Genomic DNA, 27,859 nt, shown 5'->3' on the forward strand with positions numbered 1-27,859 from the left:
TCACCAGTTCGCAGAAAGGTGAGAGCGAAAACCATCACCATGATCTGTTGAGACCGGATCTGCTCCTCACATTTTACGCCTCACAGGCGTCCCACTTATACATCAACATCTTTCATGCTTATTTGTTATTATTTAATTTCGGAAGCCCGACACGTTTGGTAATTGGTACAGATCAACATATACCATCCACTGACCCGTTGAGGCAAGAATTTAACGGCTCCGATCTTTCCTTTTACTCGTTGTAAGTGCGTTCCACTTCCAGTTTCCAGGCTTCCAGCCGAGCGTTGCAAGTCGTCGATCTCGTTGACTGGTAGGCATCTCCGATTATAAATCGAAATAGAAACCCACAGCCACATCTTATTTGTTATTATTTACGGAAGATGTTCTCACGATGATGTATCTGTGAGGCGCCCATTTGTGAGGAATAGCATCGTCACCGTGCACCGAAACAAAAAGGTTGAATGAGATCACCTTTTAATTTTTACACAACCATCCGATATATGTCTTAATCATCTGGTTTTAAAGAAGCAGTTTTACGTGATACCAGTCTCGCGGAATCATCTCCATCACACATATCATCTGGGCTCTGATCCTGGCGCCGACGGCCGAGCAATCTCCCTTGGAGAGACAAAGACTAGACTAGAGAGAGATGATGAACTTGTTCGGAGTCGTTGGACCTAGATCCGTATCTAATACGGCATGTCTGTCTACCAGACTCGCCTGCCTAACGTTCTTACTATTGCCGCTGTTAACCGCCGCCGACCATACACCGACGGTCTATGAGGCCCTTGAAGATTATGACTTCCCCGTGGGTATTCTCCCAAAAGGGGTCATCGGTTACGATTTGGATAAAACTACCGGCAAGTTCTCTGCGTATTTTAATGGAAGTTGCAGCTTTTCTATCGAGGGTTCGTACCACTTGGCTTACGGCTCCACCATTAAGGGCCACATCTCCCGAGGAAAGCTCACCAAGCTAGAGGGTATTAGTGTTAAGGTGTTCTTCTTTTGGCTTAACATTGTCGAGGTTGTTCGGCACGGCGACGATCTTGTATTTTCCGTCGGCATCACTTCTGCTAATTTCGCCGTTGATAACTTTGTGGAGTGCCCGCAGTGCGGGTGTGGTATGGATTGCGTCAATGCCCAAGTAAGGAGCATTCGAATCAACCCTTTTGTTTCTTCTTCTTCTTCTTAGGGATGTTGTCTTCAACTAGAGAGAGAGAGAGAAACAAAAGAAAACATTTCCGTTTTCTCCATGTTGGAATCCATTCTATTTTTTGTTCGTTTATTTCATATTAATCGGCATTGTCATTTCCTATTTATTTGAATTATGTTTCTCTGTCTTGGTCTGGGCATGATTTGTTGGGTTCTTTTCTCTATCTTTTGTCTGCTTGCGTATTTTGGTTCTTCTCATGGCTATAAAGTTCCCTTTGGTTTTTCTTATAGATGACTATCAGATAATACAAACCACCCGAATAGAACAACCATAGGAAAATGTAAACCTTTGATTGCAACTTGTAACACGGGGTATGGAGTATGGACTTCCATTTTAGTTGGTGAGGGCCAAAAGGTTTTGGATTTTGAGGAAGACAGGGCAATGGGTTTGATTCTGGATGTTGAATCCTAGTGATGCTCTTGCACCTGATTTTTCTGTTCTTCTTATCTGCCTAATCCAAAATTTTTATGGCTGGATCCTGATATTTTCTCTAACTCGTTAACTTAACTCATTATAAAATCCAATTAATAGAAATATAGTAGCAAATTATGTTTCTAGTACTGGCCTCGTAGTGCTAGTCTGGTTATCCCAATATTTACTAAGGGTCATTTTATCTTCGGCATGGTTATCTTAAGTCTTGGGAGGGGTAAACTGGATACGGCTCTAGCCTTTCATAATGATAAAACAAATTTATAAAATAATCTTAGGGGAAGGGTCAAAGTGGCAAGTCACAATGCAATTCAATCAGTAATGAATTCCTTAGAACGTTCTTTTGGCAAGACAGTCAGCTATGGAGCTGGTTGATTGATATGAGAACCCACGAGAATGAGATTTTTGTCCTGGATTCAATTATAATAGTATCTAAGGCCTAGTTTTTTATTTTATTTTTTCTTTTTAACCTTTCATTTTCATATGCATAGGAGGATATTATCCAGTAGATAATATAATAGATTTTCTTTGTGTCTAGTGAAGACAGCTTGTAGTAATTCAGTGACTTCACTTGTTCAGACAGTAGTTCGGAGTACATAGGGTTGGGTTGTTTGTAAACTTGTGATCAATGGTGCTAGTTTATTTCTTATATTGTCCGGACTAGAGCTGCATTGGTGTTGACATTTTTTTATCTAATTTTTTTGAGAAAAACCAGGAAGTCTTCATTACTTCAGCGTGTAAATACAACTGTGGCCTTCCTCACTGGTAGAATGCAAAAAATAAGTTCTCATCCAGTGCAGTGGACTGTCAATGAAAGCATAGTATTCTCTGGTTATACACGCTTTCTAGGCCATTAATGGGCTATATTGATTTGTGAAATTTGTTTTGTGGTTGTACCTAGATTTTGAGCTCTTTATGGATACATCTCAAGGTTATGACCATGTTGTACCCTTTCGGACCATAAGCTGCAGACCTGATAGATTTCTTTTCTACTATGGCTGGGTGGAGGGATTTCCCAATCTGTTCGAGGAAATACACCCTCGTTGCACTTCAGATCACTGACCTATCATGTTGAACACTGATTTGATCATTAAGGCTATGTTTGGTTTGAAGGAAAATGCAGGGAAAGGTAGGGAAAGGTAGGGAAAGGTAGGGAAACTTTTACAAACCTTGTATAGGTTCCCCTGTCTTTCCCTTCCTTTCCCTACCTTTTCCTTTAAACCAAACATAGCCTAAAGGAAAGCCCCCTTTCACACTGGAAAATTGTGGGCCTTACACAAGGACTTCACGAACAATGTAGCTGGTTGGTGGGAGGAATGTAGAGGGCTGGGCTGGCTTTGGGGTTTTACAGAAATTAAAATTCCTAAACAGGAAACTAAAATCTTGGGGAGAAGAGGAGTATAATGCCTTTGAAGATGAGAAAAGGAAAATTCTTATGGAACTGGATGAGTTCATGTAAGGAAACAAATTGACACTTTAGATGATTCAGGCAGAGGAAGAAGAGCTGATTTGAGGAAATTATGGGAGAAGGTAGTCAGAAAAGAGGAAATTTATTGGAGGCAGAGATTGAGAGTGAGATGGCTGAAAGGAGACAAATTCTAGATTCTTCTACGTTTATACCTAAGGAAGATGCAAGAAAAACTTCATCTCTAAATTGAAAGTGGACCAAAGGACAGTGTAGAACTCTAAGGAGATCACTGAAGCTGTTCTCCTCTACTTTAAAAGCTTTTACTCTAGGGGAAGACCTTGTCGGTATTTCTTGAGTAGATGGGAAGGATCGACCCTGGATTTGGATAAGAAATCTTGGTTGGAAAGAAGTTTTGAAGAGATAGAAATCAAATAGGCAGTTTTTAGTATAGATGGATTCCCCTTATTCTTCTTTCAAAAGTGTTGGGACATTGTTAAAGAATGCTATAGTTTTTCAGGCATTTTCACTCTGCCATTGTAAACAAAGGCATAAACTCTACTTTTTCTTTGTCTCGTTCCAAAGAAAGGGGGAATTTTGGAGGTCGAGGACTTTAGACCAATAAGCGTGGTAGGGAGCACCTATAAAATATTGGCCAAAGTGCTAGCAAGAAGACATAAAGAAGTCCTAGGAGATTTGATTTCCCCAAATCAAATTGCCTTTATCAAAGGAATATAGATTGTGGACAACATTTTAATTGCAAATGAATGTGTAGAAGACAGAAAAGCTTCTGGGAAGCTGAGGGTTCTAGTCAAATTAGACATTGAAAAAGTATATGATAAAGTGGATTGGGATTTTAGTTTAGACTGCTTAAGAATGAGGGGTTTTGGTAGTAGATGGATTAGGTGGATTAAAGGATGCATTGGCTCTTCTTGTTTTTCAGTGCTGCTAAATGGAGAACCGAAGGGATATTTCAAGGCTAGCCGAGTGCTCAGAGAGGGCTGCCCGTTCCCTCCTTTCCTCTTTACCTTGGTGATGGATATCTTTAACTATCTATTTGACAAAGCCAATCTCCTAAATCTGGTTAAGGGATTTGAGGTGGGGAGAGATTTGGTTCATATCTCACACTTACAATTTGCCGATGACACCATCTTGTTCTTGGATGCCTCCATAGAAAACATCTCAAATGCGAAAAAGGTAATTGAATGCTTTGAACTAATCACTGGTATGAGGGTTAACTTCTGTAAAAGCAACACCATAGCCATAAATTCAGTAGAAGGGGATCTATTAGAGCACTTCAAATTTGTGTGGAATATAAAGTGGAAAACCTCCCTATTTCCTATTTAGGGATGCCTCTTGGAGGAAACCCAAGAGCCTTAAGTTTCTGGGGGTCAGTGGTGGAGAAGTGCGAAAAGAAACTAGCATCCTGAAAGAAGTGATGCCTCTCAAAAGGGGGAGGACTTGTACTCTTAAAGGCCTCCCTAGAAAATCTACCAATCTACTGCCTTTCAATCTTCCAAATTCTGACTAAATTGAGAAACCTAATAGAGAAACTCAAAAGAAACTTTCTGTGGGATGGAGGAGGGGAGAAAAGGCACCATTTAGGAAGTTGGGATCAAGTTTGTAAGCCGAAGGAGGAAGGGGGATTGGGAATTGGACATCTAAAAGAGAAAAATACCTCTCTTCTGGGTAAATGGCTTTGGAGATTCCTTATTGATTCCAATACTCTTTGGGAAGCTGTTATTTCAACCAAATATGGATCAAGTACAAAGGGCTGGGATAACAATCTCCATTTGAACCAGGTAAAATCATCAAATCCTTGGAAAGGTATAGTCTCCTCGCACTCTTTTTTTCTTTCCTTTCATTAGATATAAAGTGGGGAATGGCTCTAAAATAAAATTCCGGAAAGACATTTGGTGGGGGAATTCCACCCTAGCGGCCTCTTTCCCTTGAATCTTCAATCTCTCCCTAGATCAAGACTCAACTGTTTCTTCTTGTCTTCCTGACCTTCCTGCTGGTAAAACCTGAACCTAAACCTTAGAAGACCCTTAAGGGACATAGAGATGTCAGACCTTGTGTCTCTCCTCCAAACCATTAAAGAAGTCTACACTTCCCCCCTTTTCCTTAACACCCAAGTGTGGACCCTCCACCCAAATGGTGAATTTTCTTCCAAGTCTCTGTTCAAGGCTCTAACTGCAGGTGAGCAAAGCTCTGCTTTCCCATACAAAAAGATTTGGTGTAGTCACACTCCATCAAGAGTCTGTTTCTTTGTCTGGGAAGCGTGCCTACAGAGGATAAACACCTGTGATCTCCTTCAGAAAAAGAGTTTGGCAAGACTTTATATTTCTCCTCATACTTGCTTGTTATGCCTGAGAGAAGGTGAATCAGCCAATCACCTACCAATTACATTGTAAGCTCAATCAAAAGATCTGGTGTCACTTCTTAAGCCTAGCTGGTTACAACTGGGTTAACCCAGAGCACATTCTGGTCTTCCTTCATCAGTGGCAAGGAACAGGCCTGAGTAAAAGAGGCAAAGTCTACTGGCAAACGGTGTTACATGCAATTATGTGGGGAGTTTGGGAGGAAAGAAAGGGCTGCTAATTCGGAGCTGTTCCAAGGTCTCTCAATCAATGACCTTAACAGAAATATTCAAACTATTCTGTTCCTTCCACACTTTTCTCAATTGTCCTGAGACAGCCAGTACTTGTTAGTGAAGGAGGGATGACTTTAAACTTTGATGGAAGTGCTGCAAGCAATCCTGGTTTAGCTGGTACTTGGGGTGGGTTTCTTGAGGGATGAAAGGGGTAGTATCTGCTGGGTCTTCAGTGGCCAATCAGCTATACTGACTCATCTAAGGCTAAAGTGTTGACTTTTCTCACTGGAATCAGAATAGTAAAAAGCTTGGGTATTCAGAACTTGCCTATTGTAGGAGATTCAGCAAATAGCATTAAATGGCTGAAGGACAAGGAGGGCGGACCTTGGAGGTTAAGTCATTATCTGGCAGAAGCAAGAGATTCCTTGGAATGTTTAAATGCAAACCTGATTTGGATCCCGAGGGAGCTGAATCACATTGCGGATGGATTAGCTAAATTGGTGCTTGCTTAGAAAATCTGTATAGCAATAGGGTTCCTCCTTTGTAAATTGTAAGCTTTTTGGGGCTTTTCCCCTGTTTTGTACAACTTCTCATGTACTTTTTCTTCTTTATTCTTTTAATGAATTTTGGTTAAATTTTCCTCACAAAAAAAATTTGGCTTGAGGATGAATAAGCATGTGGCAACAAAAGGATGGGCCTTTCCCTTGGCAATTTTTGGTCTGTCTATCACAACTTTGGGGTTGATGGTTCAAACTAGAGAAGCCATTCTCTCCTGTATTATGCAAAAGAAAACCCAACATACTTGTTTCTTCAAGAAAGAACTATTACTTCCACTCATGTTAAAGTGTGCCAAATAGGGGTAGTTTAGTCTTCTTATGCTTGTTAAGTAGCTTGCTTATGTGGCAGTGTTATTAGAGTCACTCTGCTCCACACTTAAATAAGGACATTTTTGTCTTTGTAAAGATCATTAGAATCTAATGAAGATTAAGGGGGTCAACTGTAGGGGTAATCCAATAGATTTCGACAGACCCTTATTTTCTTTCTTCTTCTTCTCTTCTTCCTCTTCTCCTTCCTTCTCTTCCTGGTTCGGACTACTGTAGCAGCATTCGAAACATGGTATCAGAGCCATGCTCTTGACCTACTTCAGTTGGTAAAGCACCTCAGCAGTGTTCGTGACTCTCCTCCTTCGTTTCTAGTCAGTCTATGGTGAGAACTGGTTCGCTCTAGGTCTGAAACATCACAGGTCATCTCTCCCTGCTGTGCATAACCCTCTTCATCAAGAAAAGTGACTTCAGCAGTGAATGGTTGGTTGATATTCTCAAAGGAAGGTCGATTATCTCTTCTTGTGTTACTGATATTTCTGGGTAGAAACCCTACAAGAAGCTGCTAGTATCGATCAGAACCTAGAGAACTAGGTTCATTGTTGCCCTAGAAAGGGCTGTGTGTGCAGTAGCCGAATGGTGTAGGGGCTGCTGTGAGTTGTTGAGTGGTGTTAGGGCTGTTGTGAGTGGCCGAGTGGTGTAAGGTGTAATGCTGTGTCCTAGCTGAGTTTTTTTGTGGGTGTGTAGTGCCCTCTTAAAACTGTTAAACTAGTCTGAACTGGGTGTAACAGGTTTAACTATGTTGTGGTGCTTATGTTGCACAATCCCTATTGAGTGGATGTAAAAGGGCTTACATGTGATTAGTGAGTGTTAAATTGATGCCTATGTGGTCAGTGGTGTTGTGAAATCAGCAGTAGTGTGAATAAGAACAAGGCGTCTGTACCCACTTTTGTGTTTAGGAGTTCCTAGCAAACATCAATTTTTTGAATAACAACAATCAGCTTGTTACTGAGAATTCAGGTTAGAAGCAACTGTGAAAGAGTACAATGGCAGCAATAGGAGATGGGTATAATGATCAGAAACCTAGTGTGGTGGTTTCCTCTGACTACCTAGGTGTACAGATGACCTCAATTAAACTGAATGGGGAGAACTATGTTCCATGGGCTAAATCTGTGGAAGTTTTTCTCAAGGCAAAGAGGAAAGTGAAGTACATAAAAGATGAGAAACCATCGGTTGACTCCCCAGGGTTTGATGATTGGGAACAAGAAGATGCTCAAATCATGACTTGGCTATGAAAAAGTATGGAACCCAAAATCAGTGCCAACTTCATGTTTCTCGATACAGCAGGATATATGGGAACATGCTAAGAAGTTGTATTCTGGACAAGATAATACAACAAGAGTATATCAACTTTATCAGGAGTACTTTGATTTGCAACAAGGAAACAAAACGCTAGAAGAGTACTATGCCTGCATGAAGAATATAAGGAATGAACTCAATGTCTATCATCCCCTCACTCCAGATATTAAAGTTCAGCAACAACAAATGATACAACTAGATGTTACAAGATTCTTGGTGGGGCTGAGATAAGAGTATGAACCAGTTAGAGCCCAAATATTAGGGAGCTCCACTCTTCCTACACTTGAGGAAGTATTCTCACGGCTTCACAGAATTTCTTTGGGACAGACAGAGAATCCCACACAGTCTGATAGATCAGCACTTGTGACTGCTAAAGGAGGTGGACACAATACAAAGGGGGGAGGACATGCCTCCCGAGGAGGCTGTGTCAGTTCCATGATTATTCGGGGTGGTCGTGACTCAGGGGGAGGCTGTGACAGAGGGAAGAATAACTCTGCAAGGAAGTGTATTCATTGTGGCAGGGAAGGACACACAGTGAATTTTTGTTATGACGTACATGGCCCTCCCTCTAAATGGGCTAATCATGCTGTAGCAGGTGAGGTTGACATCAGTGACTGTAAACAAGCAGACTGAACTCCTCCCACATCTGCATCTACTTCTGGGAGGGAGATGGTGAGTGTACCGCGTGATGAGTATGAACGGTTCCTTCAAACTACTTCACAGCATACCACTGCCACACTTGCCCATTCAGGTATTGCTTGCATGTCATCTAAAACCTCTTCCTGGATTATTGTCTCTGGAGCCTTAGATCATATGACTGGGACTCCAGGTGTGTTCTCTTCTCTTTCTGAAACCTCCACATCACAAACTGTTACATTTGCCAATGGGTCCTCATCTCCCCTCTATGGTGTTGGTAATGTTGACATGGCTTCTGTGCTCTTATCATCTGTTTTATATGTGTAGAGAAGATGGGCTGAATGGCCCATAGGCTGTTACTTTATATTATCTTTATGTTTTCTGTAATGGGCCTTATTCTGGGCCCATACTCTTCTATGCTCCTTTTTTGTAATTTTTTGTCCAACTAAGGACCTCTCTTGTAATTACTCAAAGATTAACTTAATAAAAGAGTATTAGAGTGTTAGAGGGAGGATTAGTTCGAACTCCTCATCCTCTAACTCTCCTTGCCGCAACTCTCTCTCTCTCTCTCCTCTAATCTTCTCTAATCTTCTCTTGTTAGTTTTTTTGGTTTTCTAGCACAGTCCCATAGTTCTAGGACTGTTTTTCAACTTGGTATCAGAGCGGGACTGAGCTTGGCATGGCTCTCATGTGGTTGTAGTCCAACCGACTGCATGAGGGTGTTTTAGGGCTGGAAGTTTAGACTCACTTGCTTGACTCTTGGAGGTCATTGAAGGGTGCCCAAGACTCTATTCGCTTGGAGATTAGTTCAGTGACCAGGAAGAATCAGAGAGATAGATTGTTCGGCCTGATTTGAAGCTCAAATCAGAGATTCATACGACTGTAAGTTGCTTCAGTTATTGCTGAGTTGTTGCTGGGTTATTTTTCTGATTTGGGGAGCTATTAAAGTACTCGAAACTCCTCTATATCTGCTCTACTGTTCGGCTGTTGCTGGACTGTTTTTACTCAGAGATTTCTGAGTTATTTTCTTATCTTATTGGACTGCCAAGTGGCCGAAACTTGTTTGGGCTTAGTGGTACGAGTCTCTACTTTAGTTCAACTACTTTTTGGACCTATATGGAGTGTTCTTGAAGTGATTCCTACTAGTTAACAGTGAAGTGTTGATTGCTGCATACAGAGTGTTTGTAAAAAGGCCTCTTAAGTACTGTGAATTATATTTTTTGTTCTCTTTGGGAAAATATTGTTGGGAACCAAGAATACATAGTGTTTGGAGGTTGGCTGATTGTTCCTTGAAAGCTGAATCAGGCCTTCTTCTTCTTGAAAGTGCTGCCACCGAACTTGGTTCTCACGGCTGTCAGGCCTGAACTGAGTTTGTGAGTTGCTGTGTTTGTTGTTGATTCAACTCAATCTGAGTTCTTTAAAATCAGTATACTATTGGTGGCTTGCCGAAACCCTAATTGAAGTTGTTACATAAGGGACTTCTCAGAAATTGAGAACAAGAGTACTACTGAATATGGACATACTTCGGGAACTACAACCGATTCCTTGTTGACTATAACTACAGTTAAACTGGATGGAACCAATTATTTGGCCTGGTCACAATCCGTAAAAAATCATATTTGTAGTAGATGAAAGTGGGGGTTTATCTCTGGGAGCAAGAAAGCTCCCCCAGGGGATGATCCCTCTTATGAGAAATGGGTGCAAGAGAATTACACAGTGATTGGGTGGCTTGTGAATTCAATGCAGCCACAGATTAGTCAGCATTATCTCTGGATGAATTCAGCTAAGGAAATCTGGGATAGTGTTGTAGAAACGTACTCTCAGAAACTGAATGTAGCCAGAGCCTATAAACTAAGGAGTGATGTGAAGAATCTGAGATAGGGGGAGAAATCCCTTGCAACATATTTCTCCACCTTGAAATCTCTGTGGTAAGAAATTGATCTAATAGAGGCAGTGACATGGGATACCCCCAACGATGCAGAGACCTACCGGAAATTAGTTGAAAGGAACAGGGTTTTTGAGTTCCTAACTGGGCTAAACCCTGAATATGACATCACAAAACAAAATATTCTGTCTAAGGAAAGTGTCTCACTATCACAAGCATATGCTTTAGTCAGTAGTGAAGAAAGCAAAAGACAGGTACAGGTACAAGGAGTTAGCACTAATGCATTTGCAAATATGGGGGGTTAAACCCAAAGGAGTTATAGGGGTTCCCAGTGGCACTGGAAAGAAAGAGGTTGTTTATGAATATTGCAAGAAGCCAAAGCACACCAAGGACAAGTGCTGGAAATTACATCCCGGGCTTGTTCTTGCTCGATTTCAGAAGAAAAATGATGGTAGGAAGACGGGGAGTGCAAATGCAACCATGGGTACAGATGCTGAAATTGAGTCTGCTTGTGCACAATTGGCAACCATGAAGGCTGAGTATGAAAAGTTTGGAAAGATGATCAACCATCTTGAAGGAGTGACCTCATCATCCAACCCTTCAGAAAATTTAGGCACTACTGCATTTGCTCACTCAGGTATAAGGGCTTTTGCTAACCATGCAACCACCTCAGGTAATCCTAAGATCCCTTGGATCATAGACTCAGGTGATGGGGGGTTAAACCCAAAGGAGTTATAGGGGTTCCCAGTGGCACTGGAAAGAAAGAGGTTGTTTATGAATATTGCAAGAAGCCAAAGCACACCAAGGACAAGTGCTGGAAATTACATCCCGGGCTTGTTCTTGCTCGATTTCAGAAGAAAATTGATGGTAGGAAGACGGGGAGTGCAAATGCAGCCATGGGTACAGATGCTGAAATTGTGTCTGCTTGTGCACAATTGGCAACCATGAAGGCTGAGTATGAAAAGTTTGGAAAGATGATCAGCCATCTTGAAGGAGTGACCTCATCATCCAACCCTTCAGAAAATTTAGGCACCACTGCATTTGCTCACTTAGGTATAAGGGCTTTTGCTAACCATGCAACCACCTCAGGTAATCCTAAGATCCCTTGGATCATAGACTCAGGTGCTTCTGATCACATGACCAATCTTTCCACTTTGTTTGTTTCATATGATTTGCTTCATTGTCGTGACAAAATCACCTTAGCTGATGGCTCTCTTGCCTCTATTTCTGACAAGGGAATTGTCAAGGCTACGGACTCCTTACTCCTATCCTCCACCCTTCATGTACCTAGATTGAATACTAATTTGTCATCTGTACACCTTAGCTGATGGCTCTCTTGCCTCTATTTCTGACAAGGGAATTGTTAAGGCTACGGACTCCTTACTCCTATCCTCCACACTTCATGTACCTAGATTGAATACTAATTTGTCATCTGTAAGTAGCTTAACCAAATCATTGAATTGTTGTGTAACATTTTTTCCTTCTTATTGTGTTTTTCAGGACTTGGAGTCTCGGAAGGTGATTGGGAGTGGCCATGAAGCGAATGGAATATACTTGCTTGACACTCCTGGATAATGCATTGATCATCCTAAGAATGCTGCTTTTGGATCTACCTTGTCAGAGTCTGTCAGTCGAATCATGTTGAATCATTGTCGTTTGGGTCATTTGTCTTATTCTGCTTTAAGTCATCTATTTCTTGAACTGTTTATTGGAGTTAGTGTGTCCAGTCTTAATTGTGAGTCTTGTCAGTTATCAAAGCATTGTAGAAACAATTACCCTTTGGGCAATAAAAGATCATCTTCTCTTTTTAATATTGTGCACTCTGATGTGTGGCGGTTTTACCACTTATCTTCTATGGGGGGCTACAGATATTTCATCATGTTTATTGATGACTTTTTTAGATTCACTTGGATATACCTAATGAAATCTCGTGAAGAAGTTCCAAGACTTGTGAGGCAATTTCATGAATTTGTTTTAACTCAGTTTGATACTAGAATCAAGATTTTCAGATCTGACAATGCAAAAGAGTATTTTGAGAAGAGCTTATCATTGTATCTCTCTGACATGGGAGTTGTTCATCAAAGTTCCTGTGTTAGAACCCCTGAACAGAATGGAGTTGCTGAAAGAAAAAATAGGCATATTGTTGAAGTTGCAAGGAGCCTTTTGTTTGCCTCACATGTTCCCATAAGATTTTGGGGCGATGTTGTTCTCACTGTTACATATCTCATAAACCGTATGCCATACAGGGTTCTAGGGTTTAAATCCCCCTTCAGTCTTCTTCATCCAGACAAGGATCTCTTCCCGATTCCTCTCCGTGTGTTTGGCTGCACCTGTTATGTTCACATTCCAAGTGTCCAGAGACATAAGTTTGAACCAAAAGCCCACAAATGCATCTTCTTTGGTTATTCCCCCACACAAAAGGGTTACTGTTGTTTTGATCCAAAGACTGGCACTTGATATGTTTTCATGGATGTTATCTTTGATGAATTTTCTTTTATGGGTCCCCTTAGGAAGGACATTGTCAACAAGGGGAGAGTTTGTCACAAGTGTTTGCTCTTCCTCTCCCTGTCCCAGTTGAGTTTCTTGATGGGCCTGTGTCCTCACAAAATGAATCAAGGGAGGACCAGTTACTTCATTCTTCTTGTCCTAGTACTCCTATCTCTTTACCTCCTCGTCCTACCCACAATCCCAAGGTGTATCGAAGGCAAAGGTCCAGGAATGAGCAGATTGTTTCTCTTGTAACAGATGAGCCTCATACACTTCCAATCACAGATGAGACAACAAATGCAGTTTTAACCTCTTTGGAACCATCTTTCCCGGATCTTGATGTTCCTATTGCTGTTAGGAAAGGAAAACGGAAGTGCACTGTACACTACATTTCCAAACACCTTTCTTATGACCTACTTTCTCCTTCATACTTTGCCTATGTCTCTTCAGTTGCTTTTAACTCTATTCCTAGATCTGTGTCAGAAGCTCTTGAGATTCCAGAATGGAGAGATGCCATGCAATCTGAGATGGATGCCCTACACAAAAATGATACTTGGGAAGTGGTGGATTTGCCAGAAGGGAAGGATCCGATTGGTTGCAAGTGGGTCTTTACCATTAAATATCGGGCTGATGGAACTATTGAGAGGTATAAGGCCAAACTAGTTGCCAAAGGGTACACACAGACGTATGGGATTGATTACTTGGAGACCTTTGCTCCTGTTGCGAAGATGACATTTGTGAGAGTTCTCTTATCTCTGGCTGCTCACTTTGATTGGCCCCTTTATCAGTTGGATGTAAAGAATGCATTTCTAAATGGTGACTTACATGAGGAAGTCTATATGTCTCTCCCTCTAGGAATGTATGGAAATGAGATGCAAGGAAAGGTATGCAAATTGAAGAAATCTCTTTATAGCTTCAAACAGTCTCCTAGAGCATGGTTTGAGAAATTTAGAACAACACTTGTTAAATTTGGCTACACTCAGACACAGTCAGATCATACTCTTTTTGTGAAGAGAAGTGAATCCCTGGCAGTCTATCTCATTGTGTATGTTGATGACATTGTTGTGACTGATAATGATGCGTCAGGAATTCGTGCTCTTAAGTCTTTCCTTCGTACAAAATTTGAGATTAAGGATCTGGGGGAATTGAGATACTTCCTTGGCATAGAAATTGCTAGATCCAAGAATGGGATTCTTATCTCCCAAAGGAAGTATGTCCTTGACTTGCTCTCTAAAGCTGGGAAGATGGGTGCTAGACCAACATTGATATGAGTCACAAACTGTTTGCTTCAGATGGAACATTGTTGGAAGACAAAGGGGTTTTTCAGAGACTTCTTGGGAAGCTTCTGTACCTGTGCATGACTCGGCCAGATATTGCATATGCTGTTAGCTGTATTAGCCAGTACATGCATGCACCTAGAGATACTCATATGGCAGCTGCAGAACGAGTTCTGTGTTATTTGAAAGGCTCTCCGGGAAAAGGGATTTTGTTTACCAAGCATGGACATATGAAACTCGAAGCCTATACTGATGCTGACTGGGCTGGAAATATTGATGACAGAAGATCCACTTTAGGGTATTGCAGTCTGGTGGCCGGTAATGTTGTCTCTTGGAGGAGCAAGAAACAATCAATTGTGGCTCGATCCTCAGCAGAAGCAGAATACAGGGCCATGGCACATGGAGTCTCTGAATTGTTGTGGCTAAGGTCATTGATGGAAGAACTCGTGATTGATTATGACAAGCCAATGATGTTGTACTGTGATAATCAGACTGCCATCAACATTGTCCACAACCCTGTACAACATGATAGAACTAAACATGGTTGATAGACACTTTATTCGAGAAAGTCTCTTCAGGTGAAGTGTGTCTTCCATTCATTACCTCTGAAGGACATTTGGCAGATTTTCTCACCAAAGGTCTTCACAAGGCAAGGCTTCTGCATAACACTAGCAAGCTGGACATGATTAACATCTATGCTTAGTTTGAGGGGGAGTGTAGAGAAGATGGGCCGAATGGCCCATAGGCTGTTACTTTATATTATCTTTATGTTCTTCTCTGTAATGGGCCTTATTCTGGGCCCATACTCTTCTATGTTCCTTTTTTGTAATTTCTTATCCAACTAAGGACATCTCTTATAATTACTCAAAGATTAACTTAATAAAAGAGTATTAGAGTGTTAGAGGGAGGATTAGTTCGAACTCCTCATACTCCCCTTGCCGCAACTCTCTCTCTCTCTCTCCTTCTCTAATCTTCTCTAATCTTCTCTTGTTAGTTTTTCTGGTTTTCTAGCACAGTCCCATACTTCTAGGACTGTTTTTCAACTATATGTACCTAAGTTTCCATTCAATCTTATGTCTGTTAGTAAGATAACCAAAGCTCTTAACTGTTCTGTTACCTTCTTTCTTTCCACTTATGTTTTCCAGGATCTCAAGACAGGGAAGAAGATTGGTGGGGGCATGAAGCTGGTGTGGATTGTATTACCTTGATGGTGGTGGATCTTCAATTGCTCTTCAGACTTCACTTACTCCTCTACAATGGCATTGCCGACTGGGACATCCATCTCTCAAGGCTCTCAAGATGTTGGTTCCGTCATTGAGTCAATTGTCAGTTTTGCAATGTGAGTCATGTCAGTTTGGTAAACATCGTCATGTGTCCTTCAGTCCAAGAGTTGAGAGTCGTATGTTGAGTCATTTTTCTTTGGTTCATTCAGATGTTTGGGGTCCAATCAAAATAGTCTTATAATGGGTACAAGTATTTTGTCTCATTTATTGATGATTGTTTAAGAATGACATGGATTTATTTAATGAAAGAAAGAAATGAATTATTTTCCATTTTTCAGAAATTCCATGCTGAAATATGCACACAATTTGGTGTTCCAATCAAAGTTCTCTGTTCAAATAATGGTCGTGAATACTTTCTTACTTCATTTCAACAGTATTTAGAACATGGCATTATTCATCAGACCTCATGTGCATTCACCCCTCAACAAAATGGGGTAGCTGAACGGAAGAATCGTAGCTTATTGAAACTGCTCGGTCTATGCTTCACCACATGAATGTTTTTAAACGGTTTTGGAGTAATGCTGTACTCACTGCATATTTTCTCATTAATCGGATGCCCTCTTTTATTCTTCATGGTCGGTTCTCCTTCTCTATCTTGTTTCCCACTTTATCTCCATTTCCATTAACTCTTCGTGTCTTTGGCTGTGCGTGCTTTGTCCACAATTTGAGTCTTAGAATAGACAAGCTAGATGCACGCTCAATTAAATGTGTCTTCCCTGGCTACTCTCAGACTCAAAAAGGGTACACGTGTTATAATCCCATTACCCGAAAGTGCTATGTCTGCCCTGATGTCACATTTTTTGAGTCTGTATCCTTCTTCTCAAGTCTTGATGCATCATTGTCTTCACCCTCACTTCCTCTTCCTCTTCTTGTCAGTGATCCAGTTCTAGATGTTGTTGTGGGAGTAGATTCATCACCTAATTCAGTGCAGGTCACCACCGAACGACCACCGATCCGACAAGTTTCTACACGTCAAACGACACCTGCCCCTCCTCTAGCTTCTACCTCATCTGCGGATCCTCTCATGGCTCCTAGTGCTGAACCTTCAGACCTTGACCTACCCATTGCTTTACGGAAAGGTAAATGCAGTTCTACCCTCCATCCCATTTCCAATTTTATTTCATTATCTCGTCTTTCTACCTCACATCGCCAGTTTGTTTCACTTTTGTCCTCTATTTCCACACCTAACAATGTTCAAGAAGCTCTTAGTTCACCAGGATGGTGGCAGGCAATGGAGGAGGAACTCTCTGCTCATCAACATTCTCAAACGTGGGAACTTATTACTTTCCCACCTGGTAAGCATGCTGTGGGCTGTAAATGGGTGTATACTGTGAAATACTTGCCAGATGGTAATGTGGAGCATTTGAAGGCCAGACTTGTTGTTAAAGGGTACTCACAATTGTATGGAATGGACTACATGGAGACATTTTCTCCGATGGCTAAGATTGGTTCTGTTTGTGTACTATTCTCCCTAGCAGATATGTATGATTGGCTTCTCTTTCAGCTTGACATAAAGAATGCCTTCCTCCATGGTGATCTGGTGGAGGAGGTATATATGGAGCAACCACCTAGGTTTGTTGCTCAGGGGGAGGATGGTAAGGTATGCAAACTGAAGAAAGCAATTTATGGGTTGAAGCAATCTCCACGTGCTTGGTTTGGGAAGTTCAGCAAAGTGGTGAAGAGTTTTGGAATGAAGCAATGCCAGGTTGATCACTCAGTGTTCAACTATGACTCAGAAGCTGGGAAGATTTTATTAGTGGTCTATGTGGATGATATTGTCATTACTGGTAGTGATAAATTGGGGATTGGCAAATTAAATGTATTTCTGCAAAATCATTTTCAAACAAAAGACCTTGGAACATTAAAGTATTTCTTGGGAATAGAAATTGCCAGGTCAAAACAAGGTGTAAATATGTGCCAAAGGAAATATGCTCTTGATCTATTGGAAGAAACAGGACTGTTAGGTGCAAAACCGGCTAAGATCCCTATGGAACCAAATGTTAAGTTGAGGAGTGATACGGGAGAAGTATTTGAAGATCCTAGAAGGTATAGACGACTAGTGGGAAAGCTGAACTATCTGATTATCACGAGACCCAACATCTCCTTTGCAGTCAGTGTGGTGTGACAATTCATGCAGAACCCTCGTATACCTCACTGGGATGTAGTCCTTAGAATTGTGAGGTATCTGAAAGGAGTTCCAGGCCATGGGCTATTGTATAAACCAGGAGGAAAACTTGGTAGTTGGGTATACAGATGCAAACTGGGCAGGCTCGGTGAATGACAGAAGATCTACTATAGGATATTGCACATTTCTTGGAGGAAATCTTGTGACATGGAAGAGTAAAAAGCAGGCGGTTGTGGCCAGAAGCAGTGCTGAAGCCGAGTATAGGGCCATGGTGCACACTACCTGTGAATTAGTCTGGTTGAGGAATCTCCTACAAGAAATTGGATTTCACATGGATAAACCTATGAGATTGTATTGTGACAACCAAGTTGCACTCCATATCTCATCCAACCCTGTCTTTCATGAGAGAACAAAGCACATAGAGGTTGATTGCTACTTTGTGAGGGAGAATGTCCTTGCTGGAGAGATAAATACAGAACATGTGGGCTCTAATGACCAATGGGGAGATTTGTTTACAAAAGCTCTAAGCTCAGGGAAATTGAACTATCTATTTAACAAGCTAGGATTATATGACATATATTCTCCAGCTTGAGGGAGAGTGTTAAAGTGTGCCGAATAGGGGTAGCTTAGTCTTCTTATGCTTGTTAAGTAGCTTGCTTATGTGGCAGTGTTATTAGAGTCACTTTGCCCCTCACTTAAGTAAGGGCATTTTTGTCTTTGTAAAGATCATTAGAATCTAATGAAGATTAAGGGGGTCGACTGTAGGGGTAATCCAATAGATTTTGACAGACCCTTATTTTCTTTCTTCTTCTTCTCTTCTTCTTCCTCTTCTCCTTCCTTCTCTTCCTGGTTCGGACTACTGTAGCAGTATTCGAAACAATGTACAATTTCTTTACTCTATTGAAATTGCCTGATCCTACCCCTTGTGAGATTGGTTATTCAGATGTGTTGTATTCCATCTGAATTGTTTTTATTTTTTTGTTTTTGTAGTAAAACAAGATTTCATAAAACTGAAACAGCACTACAGAGGGAAACAAAGAAGAAAAAACAGAAGAAAAGAGAAAAAAACAACTAGAGAGACACTACTGAGCGCTGATTAAGAGAGGGAGATCTCCTCTCAAAGCTGACGATAACCAGTCTGGAAAGGAAAGCAACCAAAAACATGGAGACGGGCATTTCTGGGCCAATGAGTGAGCTACAGAATTTGCCTTTCTTCCAACGTGAGAGAAACTAACTGTAAGATCTGCTGCTAAACGAAGGCAGTCCTGAATCAAAAAACTAACTTCCACTGAGGGATTTTCATCAACTTTTGATAACCACCTGGTTAGAGAGAGATTATCACTCTCCACAATTACCTGACTGAAGTTACAAGTCTTTGCTACTGTCTACTGATAAACCTTGAAAAACAGCGAAAACCTCTGCCTGAAGAGAAGAAGAAACCATCAGAGAGCCACATTTTGCTGCAATGCACCAGCCTGAAGCATAACGAGCAACCACTCCAAAACTAGCACACCTACGGTTCTTGAAAGCCCCATCTTCGTTGATTATAATCCACCCATCAGCTGGAGGGCACCAGAAATTGGGGCTAGGCACACTCCTTTTAGAAGGGGGCTGTGTTGGTTATGATAAAGCTTCCAGATTCAGCAGATTCCGCCATTGTCTCTGGACCCTGTTAGTAGTCACCAGTGGATTTGGGTCAGTTCTTTTAAAGAAAAATTCATTCCTCATTAACCAGATGTTCCAAATCATTAGAGCCGAGTAAGAGAGTAAATCTCTCTTCGACTCTTTTAACTCAGAGCACTCTTAAACCAGTTAAGCAGCCAGGATTTAAAATCAGTATTTTCCCCACAGGAATCAAACGATAATCCTAAGTGACTCCCAAACCAGTGTCTGCTCGCCACATCGCACAAGCAAAGAGTATGGAAAACATATTCTTCCACTTGGGAGCATAATAGGCATAAGGCATCACTCAGAATGTTCCTGGATACTAGGTTTTTTTTTTTAACAGGAATTGCATTTAAACTAGCCTTCAACACAAACATCTTGACTTTTGGAGGGACCTGGAGATTCCAGATTGTGGACCACAGATTTTTCTCCTCAATTCCTACTTCAGGGGCTTGAGCACATTGATTTTTGATAAGAAATAAGCAGATTGCACAGTAAAAATTCCTCTTTTATCAGGAAGCGCAATAATGTTGTCATCCCACTCTAATTAGGGAATCTTAATTTCTAGAATCTTTTCTGCCACTGTAGGAATAAAATAATTCCTTATCATATCCACCTTCCAGGATCTATTACTGAGATCAATGAAATCACTAACAGTTTGGGAATCAGCATTTCTAGGTTTGGGACCTTGAATTCTGCATCCAGGCAGTCCTGGGACCCATGGATCATTCCAAACTGAAATGCTCCTCCCTGAACCCACTGCCCAACACAAGCCATCATTCAGAAGACTTCTCCCTTTTAAGATGCTCTGCCATCCCCAAGAGACAGAGGAGGGGAGAGCATCATTTAGAAAGGATTTACTTCTAATATATTTTCCTTTTATGATTCTGGCCCAAAGACTGTCCTCTCCTCTGGATAGCCTCCAGGCCAGTTTAGCCAAGAGAGCTAGGTTGAACCTAGCTGGGTCTCTAAAGCCCAGACCCCCGTCAAGTTTATTTCTGCTTAGCTGGTCCCAAGTAACCCAGTTGACTCCTTTCTTTTCATCACTCGAGTTCCACGAGAAAAACTTCTGCAACTTCTTTATCTTCTCACACACCCCAGCAGGGATTGAAAAACTAGACATGGCATAAGCTGGGATTGCATTCGACACTGATTTGATTAGAATTTCTTTACCTGCTTGATTTAATACCTTGCTCCTCCATCCGTGAACCCTACCTTCCACATGATCTAAGATAAAACCAAATAATTTTGATTTTAATCTGCTAAAGAAGGGGGGAGCCCTAAATAGACTGAAGGCTTGAGAACCAGTTTTAGGTGCAGACTTTTGGCCATAATTCTTTGAATCCTATGGTGAACATTTTTACCGAGAGATTTCAGATTTTCCCATATTCACCTGCTGTTCTGAAGCCAACTTGTACACCTTAATGGCCTCATGGCCTCCATAATCCTCTTCGAAGGGGTCAGCTTTTGTGAAGATGTAACTATCATCGGCAAACAATAAATAAGAGATGGTTGGACAAGCATGATTGTCTTCACACCTGAGGCCTTATTAGTTTCAACCAAGTTTGTCAACATTCTTGAGAAGACATCTGAAACTATGAGAAAGAGGTAAGGGGACAGAGGGTCCCCTTGTCTTAGCCCCCTACCAAGATACATCTTTTTATTTGGGGTCCCATTTACTAGGGCTTGATAGAATACTGAAGTTACACACTCCATAATCCAGCCTATCCATTTCTCACCCAAACCCATTTTTTCCATGACCTTCCTAAGAAAGACCCACTCCACCCTATCATAGGCTTTATTCATGTCTAATTTGATAGCCATGTAGCCTTTTTTTGCCCTAGTCTTCTTAAGGTGGTGGAAGATTTCATGTGCTATTAAAACATTACCTTTAATATTCCTTCCTTCTAGAAAAGCACTCTAATTTAGGGAGATGACTCTCCCTAATTTTGGTTTCATCCTGTTTACTAGGACTTTTGCTATTATTTTGTAAATTGTGTTACACTGGCTGATGGGCCTATATTGGCTAGGGTCTTAAGGATGGTCTGCTTTTGATACCAGGGTAATGAAAGTATTATTTAGGTCCCTAAGAATTCTGCCTTCCTGAAAAAAACAGCTTCACTGCTGCTATAACATCTTCCCCAACTATTCCCCAATACTTCTGAAAGAAGAAATTTGATAACCGTCTGGACCTGGGGCCTTCTTTGGGTGCATCTGAGAAGTGGCAGTAATTATCTCCTCATTTGAAGCCTCTCTCTCCAAATCTCTAGCATCTTCTGAATCAAAACCCTATTTATGGAGCTAATGGCTTCCGCAATGTTCTCAGGATTGGAAGTGGTGAATAACTCATTGAAAAAAGATTTGAATTCCTCAACTATAGCTCCCTGATCCTCTACCCACTCCCCATTTTTATCTTTGATTCTTAGGATTCTGTTCCCAGCTCTTCTACTTTGGGTGGTTTGGTGAAAATAGCTGGTATTTCTGTCACCCCACTTTAGCCAATTACACCTAGCTTTCTAAGCCCAAAAGATTTCTTCCCTTGCAGCCACTTGTCCAGAATTTCCTCACACACTCTGATTTTAACCTCTGCACTTGAAGGGCCCGCCCCATTATAAGCCTTTTCCAACTCGGCTTGGGCATCCTGAATCTTAGGCTTAGATCTCCAAATTTTTGCCTATTCCAAATCTTTAGCTCTTTTTGGAGCCATTTGCATTTATTCCTCTAAATTACCTGACTTGAGCCCACTGCATTTTGTTTCCATAAGTCTTCAATCAGTTTGGGGCATTCCTCGTTGGTACACCACATTTCCTCAAATCTGAATGGTCTTCTTCTTCTCATCATTTAAGGGAGTGAATCAAGAATAATGGGTAGATGATCTGACCCTTCAAGGGGCAGATGGAAGATGGCAGCCTGAGGATACAAGACCATCCATTCTTGATTTCCTAGGGCTCGGTCAAGAACTTCCTTCACATTATCCCTCCCATCTCTTTTATTTTTCCAAGTATATTTTCGATCAAAAAAAGGAATAGAAGACAGTCCCATGTTTTTTATGGCTTTCAAGTTTCTGTACAAACACCCATTGCTTTTCTGCCTTACCTCCTACCTTGTCCTGACGTGAGAAGGTGAGATTTAGGTCCCCTGTTCCCACCCAAGCTCCTCCACTGTTTGCTGCTACCTGATTCCAAATTTCCGAAAAAAATTTCTTGTCTTTTTTCTTTGTCTCACCATAACAAAAGGAGCAGAACCAATAATCCTTACTGTTCTTAGAGATTTCAGCATTTATGAAGTTTTTGTTTGCCCCTAAAATTTTTAGCTTTATTTCTGGGAACCAGAACAGAGCTAGGCCTCCAGATTGGCCTATTGAGTCCACTCCCCAGCATTCCCAGTCTCTAAAGAATTTAACTTTTGTTTGGGCCTCTAACAAACTACATTTTGTTTCCATCAGAAAGAAAACCACAGGACTTAACTTCTTGAGAATCCTCTTTGCTGTTCGAACTGTTCAGGGGGATCCCAGACCCTGATAGTTCCAGCTTTCTATTCTCATTTCCACTGTTGGAGTTGATTTGGGTCAACTCCCTTACCCCTTCTAGTGACCATCCTAATTAAGCTTCTATCTTCTTTGTTGTTCAGAAACGGTCTAACCGAGATTTTAACCACCAATGCCACAACTCTGGAGGAGTCTATGATAGAAATTCGGCTCACAGATTTTGAAACCTTCTCTAATTTTGCGGATAAAAACCTCTTCCTTCTTATCGAAGATTTCATTTTTCTGTAAAGGAAATCTGCACACTGAAGTAGAGAACTAAGCTTCTTTAGGTTTTTGAACTGGTAAGGCTTGAGATATATGATTGAAGAATTTTTATCCTGGTTTTCTCCAACACCTTTCCTTTTCTTTGGCTTTACTCCTTTGGTGGAGCCCCTGTTTTCTTTTGTATAGAGATTCCTTCTATGCAACTGATTGTGTTTATGTTGGGAAAGGAAAAAACTGAGTCCTTTCGACAAGTTACATACCTCAGGTATCATCTCATCGACGTCATAGATTGGTTGTTGGTGTGGCTAGGATTTGAGAGCCAATCCTCCGGTGGTCGTAATCTCATGGAAGTTTGAAGACAGGCTGCTGCAAACTTAGGCTTTTTAAAAACTGGGGCCAAGTCCGACCCGGATTTCACGAACTCAGTTCCGAATCCAGCCCCATTCTGCTCTGACATAGACCACTTCAATTTAACTCCAGCTTTAGCGTTCAGCGTTTCTTTCTCTTCTTCCAACATTTGTAGTCCTTTCTTTCCTAAAAAAGCAGTTTTCTTCTGTCCCAAGCTATCTGTAGACTCTAGAAACCTTCCTTGATTGGCCTCCTACTGTACTGATATCTCCTCGATAATTACTCCTGAGGCTTTCCTTGAAAGTGAAAACCTTCTATTTTCTTTATGCTCTCTGTCTGGGTATTTCCCAAATTTTGCAAGACTTGAGCCACCCAAATCTGCCAATGTGACCATGTTTACAGAGTTTCTGCAAGATGGATCCTCTTGCCGGAGAGGGATGACTGGCGAGATGACTAGTTGGAGGTTCTGATCATACCTGTAATGCTGTACCTGAGACCAATCTCTGCCTTTTTGACTTGTAGGGAAAGTGGGAAACTGCTACACGAAGAGAGAGAGAGAGAGAGAGAGGCAAGAACCTTTTTCCTTTTGGAGGTCTCATCTCATGGACTCTGGAGAGCCTTCACTCGACCCCTCTGATTCAGATGAGGGTCTTTGGGATCCATTGACTGGTTCATCATCCTTCTTTCCAGGTTGGCCAGAATCTTTCCTGGGTTTATTTATGAATTTCATCTCCTCCTCTTCTTCCCCAGCCTTTAACCACAGGCTGTAGTCCTTTGGATTCCAAGTTCAACCATTGATTGAGAAGCTAGTTTTTCCGACAATTCTTCAATGGGGTCCTTCTGTTTTCGATACTTACAGGAGTCCTTTTCATGTCCCACCCTTCCGCACAGAAAACAAAAACTCGGGAGTTTTTCATACCTGATTGGAAGCCATTCCTCACTTCCATCCTTTCTCAACTTTTTAACTGCTTTCACTAGGGGTGTGTTGATACTGATGCAAACTTTACCTCGTAGGAGAAGAGATCCCATTCTGGTGAGTTCAGATCCTTTACATCGTCCTCCTCCAAAGGGGACTGGTTTGCCTATTTGTTTTGCTAACCTCTCTGCATGGGCCCTTGACATGTATTCTGTTGGGAGATCGAGAATCCTCACACCAATATTTAGAAACTAGAACTCCATCTTGCTGTATTTTAGGTCCGGCTCCCATTTTCGGAACAGTATTGGGTAATCCTTGAATAACCAAGGTTGGTTCTTGAGGACTCTTTTAGTATTTTTCTCTCTTCTGAAAATGATGAAGACATCCCCTCTTAGTCTTTTAACTTCATACCATTTGATCTTTTTCCTCCACATATTCTTCAGTCTCTCCAGTACACCATATGCATTCAGAGGTTTATCTGAGATAACCTTATGAACAGGAAAAGCTTGCATTTTTCTTCCAGGCTCATCGAACCTTCATCTGCCTCCATCGATTTTGCTAATAGAAGTGAAAAAATAGCAGGTGTGAACACAGATAAACTAGGCTGAAAATCCGGCCAGGAGCAAGGTAGAGAGGAAAAACCTCTATCAGACCTGAGGAGAGAAGAAGCTCCTTAAGAGCACAACTTTCACCCAGTATTTTTTTTATATCCATATAAGTCTGTGTAGGGCTTTAGGCTTCCTATATGCAAATACGGAATCCCTGTGGGTTCTTAGGTAGATAGCAACCTTAGTTCAAAATATATAGGTTCTAGCCTCTAATTTATAAATGACATTTGGCTTGGCATTAAGGATACTACAACGTACAAGATCTCCACCTTACTCTCATTTATCAAAAAAAAGATCACCTTACTCTTGGTTAATGAACAGGGAGCAATGCTACAAGGAATGAACCACAAAGTAGTTCCTAATACAAAATAGGTGGTTAGAAAGCAGTGCCATAGGCTTACTCTTTTTGTTAGGATTTGATCTTATCTGTTTACACCAGAGCTAAAAGAATAGCAACTATCTGCAAGAAATTTGAGGCAAGTAGTTGTAGTTCATGTGGTTTTTGAAACATGCATCAGATGTAGCATAACCTATGGGCCTGACGATTTATTCTATAATGAAATATAAAGATACGTTAGAATCTGATCAATTAAAAGCAGTGGATATTATGATAGATCAATCAGTTTGAGTACTATGCTTATTGGCAGGATTAATCCTTTTAATGAAGAGTTGATCTTCATTGGAAAAATTCCATGTTTAATGTTTACTAAAACCTGATTATTAGAAGAAAGTAACTCCTTATATTGTGCAAGAGGCAACAGAAACTGGGTGTTTTGATTTTGGATGAGCCAACTATGGTTCCCGGACTTGATTAGATATGCCTACCATACTATTACGGGAAAAAATATCCCCTGTAGGACGGAAAAGGCTGAAGGTCATTGCACAAACTATGATAATTTGCTAAAAAATATCAGTGATTATCAAGAATATATGTTGAAGTAATGGGGCACTGCTTACCTGGCCATTGTTGAAAGCATTTAGCTGAGTTGGAATTTGTTTAGAAATGCTTTCTATTGTTAGCCAAGGATGAAGCTATAGTGCCCTCTTGGACGGGTGTAAGAGTGAATTCTACAGACAAGAATAGCCGAAAAAACTTTGATACAGAGAAAGTCTGACTCATAAAATGTTACTCATTGCTAGTTATGCAAAATACCAGGAGGAAAATGGGTGACAACCAAACACAATAAATCATAAAATAAACAGCTTTTCCTTTGAAAGGTACATGCCTTGGACAATTTGCATCTTTGGGTTCACTCATAGATGCACGTACAAGAACCTGACATGGGTATTAGGTTCAGCCAACTAAAGAATAAGGATTTCTGGAATTTGTAGTATTTTAGATGATGCTTCTTTTTATCATTAACATAACTGAGGAAGTATTGACTAACAGAATCATGGGGAAGGTACTTGGTTGGCGTGCCACAGGTTGTATAAAGGAAGATACTCTAATTCTTTTTGATCTTGCGAATCTTTTTGTAAACAGAAATGATCAGATCACATAGTTAATGTATGGTTTTTGTATATTTCTTGTTTAAATCAACCTGTTGTTCATGGGCTTTTTGCCACTTTGCCTTCTGATTTATATTACTTACCTTTCTCTGAAAAAAAAAAAGAAAGAACTAAGAAAAACATCTAACTAGCTGACATTGCATTCTCCCCTCCCATGTATAGAAGAGATCCAGAAGTTACTGAGACACAAATACAATGATAAAGGAGTTATATGCGAACCATTCTCTCCCCATTTATTATTCCCCAGTGAAAGTCTTCTGTGGTTGAGCCTAGACCTGTTTATGGTCCAGGCTGGGCTGGACTAGGGCCGGGTTTTCACTCTTTATCAACATAATATATCCGGGCCCGAGCCCGAGCCCGAGCCCGAGCCTGGCCTGACAATCGGGTTTATATCTTGAGCCCGACCCTGCCCCTAATAAAAGCTCGAGCTGTAAATTGGAAATTTTAGCACCTGTACCATTTTTTTTTCAATTCTGTTCATGGAAAGGATGAATGCAGCTTCACAATAAAAGTTTGATCCTCCTGGTTCAATTCAAGTTGAGTTAGAAGTTAAAAACGTATACATGGATGACCATTGACCAATTGCCTTCACCTAGTATCATTAATCATCATTCATCAATTCATCATTTAAAATAAAATACAGAGAGAGCCAATATTAATCTAGTAATGTGAAATTTAGTTTTCTTGTTCTCCACTTTTATTTAAGCATGAAAGATACCAATAAAAAATCCAATTTCAATAACTTACTTGAATAAAACACAAGCCAACACACTTGGTTGGAGGCTTGGAGCAAGCCCATAAACACGACAGGTTGATGAATTGGGAAGAAAGAAACAAATTAAACCTGATTGTGAGGATTGGGGAATGAGGATATCAGTGCTGTCCAGTTGGAAGTTGGAACTGGGAAGGGTTAAAACTTGCTGTCGGCTAAGAGGGACTGGGAACCATAGATAGGAGGGTCAAATGTTGCCACTCGTCAGCTAGGAGCATGTCGTTGTTGCCTGCTGCCGACCACTGTTTAAAATTAATGGAAGCGCACTGTGATCATATTATCATTAGATATTTGTAATGGATTACAACAGAATTGTACACATCAATGTTATTGCAACAGACTGTAATACTCCCTCAAGTTGGAGATGGAAGAGGACCGCACCCAACTTGGATTTTAACATGTGAAACTGATCATTGCCCAAGGCCTCGGTGAAAACATCCGCTGGTTGGATTTTGGTGGAAACATGTGAGGTAGCAATAGTCCGAGCTTGGATATGTTTACGGACAAAGTTAGAATCAATAGAATCAATCTTAACATGCTTTGTCCGCTCATGGAACACCGGATTAGAACCAATATGTAAATGCTACCTTATTATCACAGAAGACAGGCATAGGCTGATTATGGCTTAACCCAAGATCATGAAAGAGTCGCTTAAGCCAAATAAATTCACTAGTTAGGGCAGCCATAGAATGGTATTCGGCTTCTCCTGAAGATTTTGAGACGACGGGCTGCTTACGTGTCTTCCAAGAGAGAGGTGAAGTACTCAACATAGTGAAG

At 41.0% G+C, this 27,859-nt stretch overlaps 1 protein-coding gene across 3 annotated transcripts in view; it reads left to right on the forward strand.

Moving 5' to 3' along the window:
- Window positions 1–269: 269 nt before the first annotated feature.
- Window positions 270–27,859, forward strand: part of LOC148861464 (uncharacterized protein At5g01610-like) — a 39,121-nt gene continuing 11,531 nt past the window's right edge. Inside the window, exons 1-2 of one of the 3 annotated variants that reach the window (XM_088985159.1) lie at window positions 270–1,144; window positions 11,842–12,152. In XM_088985159.1, coding sequence (XP_088841285.1) covers window positions 650–1,144; window positions 11,842–11,916 — 570 coding nt within the window. In that variant the 5' untranslated portion in view covers window positions 270–649 and the 3' untranslated portion in view covers window positions 11,917–12,152. Of the gene's footprint in view, window positions 1,145–11,841; window positions 12,153–15,250; window positions 15,663–27,859 lie in introns of those variants that run through there. The other 2 variants (XM_088985160.1, XM_088985158.1) reach the window with 2 other exon arrangements.

This window comes from Nelumbo lutea, chromosome 4 (assembly GCF_056320005.1).
Source record: "Nelumbo lutea isolate HS-2025 chromosome 4, American lotus-T2T, whole genome shotgun sequence".
Lineage (NCBI taxonomy): Eukaryota > Viridiplantae > Streptophyta > Magnoliopsida > Proteales > Nelumbonaceae > Nelumbo > Nelumbo lutea.